General features: G+C 39.4%; 1 protein-coding gene across 3 annotated transcripts in view; it reads left to right on the top strand.

Annotated features, from left to right (window-relative positions):
- The first annotated feature begins 325 nt into the window (after window positions 1–325).
- Window positions 326–10,954, top strand: part of myocd.S (myocardin S homeolog) — a 36,572-nt gene continuing 25,943 nt past the window's right edge. For 2 of the 3 annotated variants that reach the window (XM_018238557.2, XM_018238556.2), the window contains exon 1: window positions 328–686. In XM_018238557.2, coding sequence (XP_018094046.1) covers window positions 632–686 — 55 coding nt within the window. In that variant the 5' untranslated portion in view covers window positions 328–631. Of the gene's footprint in view, window positions 687–10,954 lie in introns of all 3 variants that reach the window. The other variant, XM_018238558.2, reaches the window with a different exon arrangement.

Raw genomic sequence — 10,954 nt, 5'->3', positions numbered from 1 at the left:
CATGGCTTGGACTGGGCAGACAGGACAGTGCAGAGGAGGGTTCTCAATGACAGTTGGGCTTCTCTGCTGGGATGACAGTCCCCTGTAAGTCCCAAACACTCCAGTCGAAAACTGATTGTCATTCTCTAAAAATTTTGCAAGTTGCATCTCCTTTCATAAGCAGCGAAATCTCTGTGCCTTTCTGAAGTTTAGTTCTCTCTCCCTCTCTCTGTCTAGCTCTGAGCTGGGCAGGGAGGCAGCCGATTGGCTGGGTCCTATTTCGGTGGTGATGAGGAGGATCAGATATCAAACTGATGTTTGTAGACAGTGACATCAGCCTGAAACAAACTGAGGGTGATAGTAGTAAAGTCAGTGGGAGGAGGTTCCTCTGGGAAGTTAATTAGCCCCTGCTCTGCTGGGAGAACAGCATTTGCTCACAATTGCTGGACAGAGTTGCATGGGACCAAATTTCCACAATTTGCCTCACACTTCTCCCCTCGGCTGCACCACTTGAAGCAGCTGAGTCTCCCCCTGTGGCTGCGGATGACAAATTTCTCTCTCTCTGGCTCTTCCTCATGGTTTCACCCAGGGATACACTTTGTGAGATAAACCATTAAACCAGAAAAGCTGGACATCTGCTCCGTGCCGCAACATGACTCTCTTGGGTTCCGAACACTCGCTGTTGATCCGGAACAAGTTCAGATCAGGTAGGCTGAAGGCTGATCAAAGTGTGATCTATTCAAATTTGTATATACATTTTTCTTTTTTATATTTATTCCACCTCTCCCGAAAATTTGGAGAATCTCCCAGAAACTAGATCCGCAGGTGACGCACCAACGCTGATTTCTTCCGAACATTGTTTGAAATTCTAAAATGTGACTTTTTGGGCAGCTTATTACATTTTTTTTTTCATTTGAACTAAAATGTATTAATTTTATATTTATTGCACAAGATTATATTAGAAAATATATTATTTTAAATCCTATTAATGATTCCAACCCCTCAAAATTACCAATACTGAAGCAATTTTGGACCAAATAATAATTTGATCCCATTATTTTATATATATATTTATTTGTATATTTTTATTAAATTTTTTTACGATTTTATATATTTTTGAAATGTATTTACTCAAATTTATAATAGGAATATATATATATATATATATGTGTGTATATATATATATATATATATATATAGTTCATGATTTTATATATTCTATATTTTTTATTAATAACAGAAATATTTTTTTTTATATCCCCCCATCATGTGACAGCTGCATGTTAAATTTTCATACATATGGTCAAATTATTGTATACTTGGAAACTTAATTGACCTGGGTCGCATAAATATACCCTTAGCCAAAGCTGTTCTGCAGCAGCTGAAGTCATTGTGTTACATGTCATCCTTGTTGGGGTGGATTTAACTGTTGCTGTTATTTTGTGTATGGAGAGATTATATAGATAACCATCCTTGTTGATTTTGAAGATCTGGCTATTTTTCTTCTTTTACTTGTCTCTTTAATGTTAACGAAACTTTTTGTAATAAATAAAAGTATAAATGGCCCCTACTAATCTGACACCGGAAATTAACGAAGCCCCAGTAGATAATTGTATAAAACTGAATGAAAGCTCGCTTTACGTTTTTCCACATTTTTTGACTATTTGCGAGCTATTTAAAGTTCAGTTATCCTGGGGGGAGAAAATAAAATTTCTTGCTGCAATCCCGTTAAGCTTTTCAAATGGAATCGAATTTTTCGCTGGGGAAATCCACCAGGGTCTGTCTATAAACCAATGGTGCAGGTGGATCCTGTATATAGGTATAAAGCTATTGTACTGAGTATATTTTATCTTTGTCTGTCGTTGACTGTCCCTTAATTACGTTTTTTTAACATTTAATTTAAAATCATTGTTGTTTATATAAATTGTATTCAAAGAGTTTGCACACCGCAAAAGTTCATGGTAAGAGTATATTTTAATCCAGTGTTTGTCCCCTTTAATAAAATAACAATTGTTTAAAAAAATATATGAATTTTTATGAAATTTAAAAGTTAAAATAATGTCCCAGGTGCATTTTGGGTAAATTTTATTGAACGTTCTGTAAGGTTTTGTATGATTTCAATAACTTTGAACTGTATGATAAGGTAGAGGTCGTATAGGTGACCTTGGGAATTAACTCTGTAACGTCCGGGGTGATATTAATGCATGACGAATGTACTGACTTTAAAATCAGATGCTGAATGATAATACATTAATAACGAACTTGAGTTTTGTGTTTATAACTATTACTAAATCATAATGGGAATGTGAATGATCCCGGCCGTTCCTTCTGCATGGCGCAAGGTGTATGTAACTCATGGATAATAATAATCAGCATTTATAAAATGTTAGATTACAAAGATTGTATGGTTTATTGGATTTTTGAATCAATTGACACAAGAATTGTTTTCTTTAATAATATCGTTTTTTTATAATAATAATTTTATAATAAAAGTTACTAATTCCTATTCATTAGTTACTGGTTGAAGATCAGCGTTTGCTTCAATTTCTATATATTTTTTCAAAGCAGATAAAGGGCAGAGAGGGGGGTTAAGCCAAGCGACAAACATTCGGGTGACAGTTGGATAAGGGAATGCTGGTTTCTGTCACTCACATTACACACTGCTTGTGTCATGTGAGGATTAATGATGTAATGAAACAAGGGTCTGGCGGAGGACTCATAGATTATACAAGCACGGACTGCAGCTCAACACTGCCCCCTGTCTATAGAGAGTGAATATTGTGTACTGGGCTTGGTACCACTTAATAAGAATAATTATAGTATGTTTTTTTTTTTTAATCAATAAACCAGTTGCCATGTATCACTCTGCAAACCTACAAACAAACCATGCTCATAAGAGCTTGCAATCTATTTGGTGCTTGCTGTACTTGGTGTTTGCATATACATTTATACGCTTATAGAAGGTAAATCACGCTGATTTTATTAAACACGCTATTTATCAGATGTGTATATTAATGACTTTGGTTGATCAGCGTATTGTTATTATAAGCAGAATGGTTGTGTCGTAAGTCGCAATTGGTAGATGAGTTGTGTATGGGCACAATGGGCTATAGTCGCTGTACATTTGTTGGCATACTAGAACATTATCACTCTGCCAGGCTTTTCCTACTCAATCGATCAGAATTATATATAATTCAGAACATGAAAGACGCTTTGCTCTAACTCTTTTACTCAATGGTGCATTTTTGCCAAAATTAAGGGTTCCCAAAAGTATCAAAAGGTTAATATATATATATATATATATATATATATATATATATATATATATATATATATATATATATAACCCTATATTCTATTCATGTAGCGTCTTACGGCAGAAACTCCCCATCAATCTTTTTGTTGAGACTCCTTCTTCCAGTCAAGTGTTTCCTCATTTAGTGACATTGATAATATATTTTATTTTATATGTATAGCCTTCGGAGTCAGGGACCTGTATGTCTGTCTGTACAGAGTCAGGTGTAAATTATTGTGACCTACCAGTAGACCTTTAGCTGAAGATCAGTAGATCTGAAGACACTGTCAACAAACAGCTTGTCTAAATTAAAAGTCTGTTTTATTCTTTTCATTCAGATATTTATTCTGTTTTGGTTACATAAGAATGGCATAAAATTATTAATAAGAAAATTCTCTTATAAATTAATATTATATATATAAGTAATATTTTCCATGGAGCAGAATGCTAACAGTGATATTATGGATGTAGATCATAATGGGACAAGATCGCATTAGTAAAGTATGGGCACTCCTGATGGATTGTCATGAAGAATAATAATAAGTGTATATTTGTTTTTCTAGATTATTGATATAGTGACAGTTTTACTTGCTCATATCCATTTATTGGGGTGGTCACCCCGGTGTGTTCCAGTTCTCTATTCTATATGCCAGTTTGTTTCACAACAGACTTGACTCCAATAAACTATTATTGTACAGTTGTAAATGTATATTCAGAACCTTGCACCATGCACTCTGGTGGCTTTCATCACACACAGAGCTGTTCAAGGGAAGTTACCGAAATACATTTGAGTCTTTGACTTAAAGGAAATTGCTGTTACTTGCAGAGATATAATATATCAGGAGAGAGCCGTCCGGAGCTCTGCCGGCTGGTAAGCAGCTGGGTTGTGTTCTTTTGGTGTGTGTGTGGGTGTAAAAAATGTGGTCATTGCAGGTTACTGAATTCAGGACTGACTTAAATGAGAAGGAAAGCTATGGAGTCATTTTATTGTCATTTTATTGCCAATAGATTAGCTGCAATAGTTCAAGCTAGAATGCTATATTTATTCTGTAGAATGTTTTCATACCTGAGTAAAATGCTCTAGAAGCTCTCTGTTTGTTTAGCTGCCATATTAGCTTGGTGTGACATCACTTGCTGCCTGTGTCTCTCCCTGCTCACTTATAGCTCTGGGCTCAGATTACAGCAGAGAAGGGAGGGGAGGAGGTAAAAGGGAGGGGGGGGAGAAGCACAAACTGAGCATGCTCAAGCCCTAGCCCTGGAGGTTTATGCTGAAAACAGGAAGTCTGATACAGAAGCCCATGTATACACAATAGAAGGAAAGAAATGCTGTGTTTCTTTTGATAGAGAACCACATTACAGGGTGTACTGGTATATTTAGGTGGACTTTTCTGATAAGGCTTACTTCGTTTTAACCTTTCCTTCTACTTTAATGGTGTTTCTATTAGGGGTGTCAGTTTGCCCTGTGCACCATAGGTAGTGATGACCACTAAAGTAAAGTAGTGCAAGATAGCAAGAGTAGTGAAACATGGAGACAGTAGGGCAAAATGGTAACAATAGGGCAAGATGGATACAGTCCTGGAAGATGGAGACAGTAGGGCAAGATGAATACAGTCCTGGAAGATGGAGACAGAAGGGCAAGATGGATACAATATAGGAAGATGGGGACAGTAGCACAAGATGGAGACAGTAGGGCAAGAAGATGACAGTAGGGCAGGGTAGATATAGTACAGGAAAATGGACAGTAGGGTAGATGGATAAAATAAAACAAGGTGGATACAGTAGATGAACAGACAGTAGATGAAGATGCAATAGAGGAAGCAGGGGTGCTTCACAATGAGGCAAGTTGAGGCTGTCGCCTCAGGCGGCAGCGCCCCGCTAGGTACCAGGGGCAGCAAAAATGCTGCTCCTGGTACTTTAAGAGCGAATTTCCGGGGGAAATCAAATCTAAAGGCAGTCCCAGTGGCATAGCTACTATATTTTCCTCCTCTGCCCCCCCCCAACCAGCTGCCCACCCGTCAGCTTGTTGCAGCAGGGGCTGAAACTTTAACCAACAGAAGAGGCTAATGAGAGGATTACAATGCAGCAGACAGCATGACCTGGGCCCCACTGTCTCCCCCCTTCCCTCATAGTTATGGTAGTACTGGTCAGCTCTGGATAGAAGGTAGAACACGGGGGTGTTCTATATTATATACATATATTCTACTTGAGAAGCAAATTTGAACACTTTGGTCCCGAACTACCCCTAGACCATCCCTTTACTTGACCCTTTTTTTTTTTCATTAAAAATAAAGAAAGTTGACGTAATGTTTTAGTTTTCTGGTAAATACTTTATAAACATTTCTGATGTGAATTACATGAATATCTACACGGCAGCTCTTTAATGGTTTGTTATATATACACTGCAAGTCTGTGTATACAAACACACATGTATCTGCAACAACAACAAAAAGCCACGGTTTCCAAAAGGCGCGGCGAGGAGAAGTTGGACTTGAAATTTGTCCAGTAAGGTCCGACGTCGGGTTTTGGTTTGGTCACGGCATAGCGATAATGCTGCAATTCTAGCAACAGTGTTGGCTTATGTCTTGTAGTAAGGCTTTTTATGTTTTTTATTGAAAACTTTACTACAAAATATGAACATAATTTACACTAACATTACAATAACATACAGAACCAAAATAAGGGTGGCAAATGTGGGGACTCGTGTCCAGAGGCTGCCGGGAGTTGCACATGTATGAAAACTATAGGCTAAATCGTTTGGGGGGAGTATCAGTGTTGTACAATGAGATGTGAGTGGGGAAAGCTTATTTCACTCCTTCTGCTTCCTGCGCTGAGAGCTGTCACTCTGCGGGGTTCCTGTGCGCTTTGCAGGAGATACAGCTGCTCGCTTGTCATTCTGACCATATGTTTTCAACTTGTGGCCAAACATCAAAAAAAGAGGAAATGTCATAGAGGGGGGATTAGGCTCCAGCCAGTTGAACGATGGTCTGTAAAATACCCCTCCCAGCAGCTGAAAGTGGCTGCCGTATGTACAGAGCAGCTGGGTGCGTCAGTATTAGGCTCAGCTCACGCACAGGGGGATGCAATGGCTGTGATACCTCTGAAGGTGAAAGGGTTAACTACAAATATATAAGCATTTTCTGCAGACACTGACTGTACAACCGCAAAAGTTACTTTTCGTTGTTTTTATCCTTCCTGTTTCAACCTTTCCCATCCCTTCACAACGCATAACTGTCCCTTATTTAGGTATGTGACTGTCAGCTTCTGAACATGAAACAATGTGTCATTGTGTTGCAAAGAATGTGTATGATATAATGATGTGTTGGTCAGGGCTTCACCCCGTACTTGTCCCAGGTAGTGATGTGCGGGTTGCCCCATAACCAGGGGCATAACTACAGAGGCTGCGGGGGGGCCCCAGGAGGTACAGGGGGCCCCATGAGGCTCTCATTGATGAGCAATTTGAACATATATTGGTAAAACAGGACAAACACTGGATATGTTGGGGGCCCTAAAATGAATTTGCTGTGGGGCCCAGCAACATCTAGTTACGCCACTGCCCATAACTGGCGGGTTGGGTGGTTTTGTGCGGTCATTTGCACAGGATTTGTGGGTCAGAGGACCGGTTTGGACTGAGCTCATCCTACTGACCCCCCCTGCCTGGCTTCTGCCTCCTACATGCAAAAACAATTCCATTTTCCCCAGCCTCTCCAACTCTTCAGCCCGGGGTTTGGAAAAGAGGTCAGCACCTCTCCACAATATATAAAAGCAAAAAATGACCCAACACACATGGCCAGTGCAGCGGGGCGAACCCCTGCGTGTTTATTTCACGCCAATGATGTAACGTTTCGGGGGCGGACCCCTTCATCAGACCACCAGACATTCTGCCTCCTACAGTCTCTATTTATAGGCTCATGCCTGCCCGCATGACGGTAGTTCGGGTTTGGTTGGTCGGGTTGGGTGCAAGTTGGGAGCATTCAGGTTAGGGTCGGGTGTGGGTTGATTTTTAATCAGCCCAAACACCACTAGTATAAGGGAAACAGCATGGCAGCTTCCTTCTACGTGTAGAAATACAAGTATTCAGAAAAGGGAATGTTCTGGGCACATGATAAGCTATAACCTTATTCTGTACTACTTGGCACCTTTGACCCATGTATAATTTTCTGTTGTTGCAAAAGCTTAGTACAGAAAAATGTTAAACATACTGTAGTCATGTATTAGATTTTAGAATTCACTATATAATATACAGTATGAACACTACTGTGAGCAGCAGTCCTGCCCTGCTTTATGGCTGAGATTCTAGCTATCTTTATAACAGAGCATTCTGTCACAGTGGCACAGATCCCATCTGATACCCATTGTAAGCAGCAGTTATGTCCTGCTTTCTGGCTGAGATTCTAGCTATTCACACTCATACTAAAGTGAACATCTGCAAGCCTTTGCTGACCTTGTATTGAGCTCTACAATAACTAATTAGAAGTGTGATTGAGACGAATGTAAAATGTAAACAAATCCATAGAGGTGTGTGACTATGTGACTGCATAGTTATTGTATGAAATGGCTAATCTGCACTAATCTTAATAACAGTGCATTCTGTCACATTTAAAGTAACAAACTCGTATAATACACTCAATGATGTGGATGATGAACAGATCTGAAAGTGCGCTGTGTAACATGTCAGCATTATATAAATAAAGGCCAGTGATTTCCTTATTCAAAAATAATTGAGCAGAAACTATTTATAATATAATGAGGGATAAATCATGGGTTTGAGCAGTGGTGTAAGTGATTTTAAGAATCCTTCCTATCAGTTTAAATCATCTTTTCTGCAGCAGGGATAGCCCAAACATCTGGCTTGTTAGGCAGCTGTCTGGAAATGTTTGAACCGCTAGCATGTGAGGGAGATCAGCTATCAGCTGGGTAAGATGAGGCCAATTGTATAAAAACACATAATTTCCCTTTAGATACTGTGACTGGTAGAGTGCAAGCTGTTAGGGGCATATTCAATATTTCTGTATAGATATTCACAATTCTCAGGGTTTCAGTCCTTGTGCAAATATATGTGTAACCTTATGAGCTAAGGGGGCCCAGTCTGAAGGCCAGTTAGGGTGAGATTTGGGATGAGTGCTTATTTGTGCCCTGGGTACCCCTGGAACTATAGCAGGGTGACTGTTACTCCAATGTTTCTATATTACCGTAACCTTGTTATGAGCTAAGGGGGCCCAGTCTGAAGGCCAGTTAGGGGGAGATTAGGGTTGAGTGATTATTTGTGCCCTGGGTACCCCTGGAACTATAGCAGGGTGACTGTTACCCCAATGTTTCTATATATCTGTGTATCTATATATCTGTAAGACAGATGCTCATAATTTTGAGTTATTGCCAGAGGAACACTCACTCAGGTGGGGTATAATAAACTGGAGGTACATTGAACTCGGGAAACAGTGAACTGGGTACAGTGAGCAGGAAGGATTCATATTGAGTAACTCATTTGCATCAAGAGGGCTTTTAGGGATAAGATTTATGGTACAGTGTTGCTTTAAGACACCAGCTCTAATATTGCTAGACTGCAGTTCCCAACATTCTTTAATCCTTGACTGTATGTATCTCCCCCTCAAATTGGAGAGGCTTCAAATGCATCAACTAACAGTTAGACAGGTTATATATAGAGTTAAAAGGTTGAACTTGATGGGCATGTCTTTTATCAACTTAACTCACTATGTTACCATGTAAGAGTAGGCTGGTAGCTGTACCCCTAACCTACCATTTCGGGGGGGAAGCATTTATTTATGAGTTACAGAGTGAAAGGAGCCTTTGTAGTCAAGTCAACCACTGAACTAAAACAATGTGTCAAGGCCCCTTTAAGATCAAATAGATCTTGTGTTTTTACATATTTATAAAAAGCTGCACAGCCGGGTGGGCAGAATTTGGGATATATCTGCTGTCACGTCTATTATTTCTATGACTGTATCTCCCTGCCTCCGCCTCCCCAGTGTACTGTATATCCAAACTACCAGATTACTGACATCAAAGCTAGAATTATCCTTGGGTCGCACTGACAAATGTAAAAGAATATACAGCATTTCTGTTAGAGAATTGCATCCCAGGCCAGAGATTACGCTTGATATATTGCTGTAAATAACCGTTATCTACCCCAGGAAAAAATCCAAACAAGGTGTAGCATTACAAAACAGATCCTTGCTCCTTTAAATTGTCATAATGACCAACAAAAAAAATCCTGTCAGTTTCCAACTGCTGATAATCTCCAAGAGAGTTGCATATTTTCCGCATAGACAAACATTTACTGCTGCTCAGTTAAATTCTCTGCATCTTTAGGAGTGACTCTTTCTTAAAGTTTACATGACCGAAAAGTAGAATTTAAAGGAAAATATACCCCCAAAATGAATACTTAAACAACAGATATTATATCAAATTAAGTGGCATATTGGAGAATCTTACAAAACTGGAATATATATTTAAGTAAATATTACTCTTTTACTTCTGTTGCCTTGAGCCACCATTTTGTGATGGTCTGTGTGCTGCCTCAGAGATCACCTGACCAGAAATACAACTCTAACTGTAACAGGAAGTGAAGCAAAAGACACAACTCTGTCTGTTAATTGGCTCATGTGACCTAACATATAGTTTGTTTGGTTTGTTTGTGTGAACTGTGAATCATACGATCCCAGGGGGCGGCCCTTGTTTTTTAAAATGGCTATTTTCTATTTTTGATTACCCAATGGCACATACTACTAAAAAAGTATATTATTATGAAAATGGTTAATTTATATGTAACAGGGTTTTACATATGAGCTGTTTTATGCATTATATTTTTAAAAAGAGTTTTCCTTTAAAATGCTGTGTGGCCAGAGACATGAGTGAGTTCAAGGTATTGAATTTCAGAATTGGTTACAGACTAATGTCACATACAGGGATTAAAGGCGAAGTAACTTCAAGTAGCAAAGTGGCACAGCGGTTTCATTACTGCCTTCCAGTTCTGTGGTGTTGGCTTTAGTTTAATCACATACTGGGAAACTAACTGGAAATTAATTGGCAATGCTGTTTTCCCAATAAAAATAATGTTGTTGTTTTTTTTTTGTAGCACCGTGGAGCACTTTTGATTTTGAAAGGACCACTTTTTCCACAATGGAAATCTCCACCAGGTTTTCCCTAGGCATACTGCAGCAAAGATTAGCAAATTGAGGCATGTAGTCAGTGCAGTAACTATATGTTACTGGGCCCCACTGCAAATTAATTTTAGGGCCCCCTATACCTCCTGAGCCCCCCTGCAGTCGCAGAGTCTGCTTCCTCTGTAGTTACACCCCTGCATGTAATAGCTGTTCTCCTCACCTACATCTGTAATCATTTAGAGGAAATCCTAGGGGTGGAAGAAGCAGAATGGTTTCAAAGTTGTGCATTGTGTGTGGAGCTGTCTCTTGGGGTGAGTGCAAATAGATGTGACCCTTCTTGGCACTGAAGGGTGTCATTTGCTGTTGATTACAGGATATAAGAGATGGTAGGTGGAGATAGTCGGTGGGACACGGTGAAGACAGTAAGGGAAGAGAGAAATAGCAAGCCAAAAAGAGACAGTTGCAGATGGTGACAGTAGAACAAGATGGAGACAGTAAGAATTTGTATTAATGTTGGCCGACTGGTTTCCTTTTGCTTCAAGGTCCTATTTTATACAAC

The sequence above is a fragment of the Xenopus laevis genome, chromosome 9_10S (assembly GCF_017654675.1).
Source record: "Xenopus laevis strain J_2021 chromosome 9_10S, Xenopus_laevis_v10.1, whole genome shotgun sequence".
Classification (NCBI taxonomy): domain Eukaryota; kingdom Metazoa; phylum Chordata; class Amphibia; order Anura; family Pipidae; genus Xenopus; species Xenopus laevis.
The sequence above is the reverse complement of the archived record's forward strand: the minus strand, read 5'-3'. Positions and strand labels throughout refer to the sequence as shown.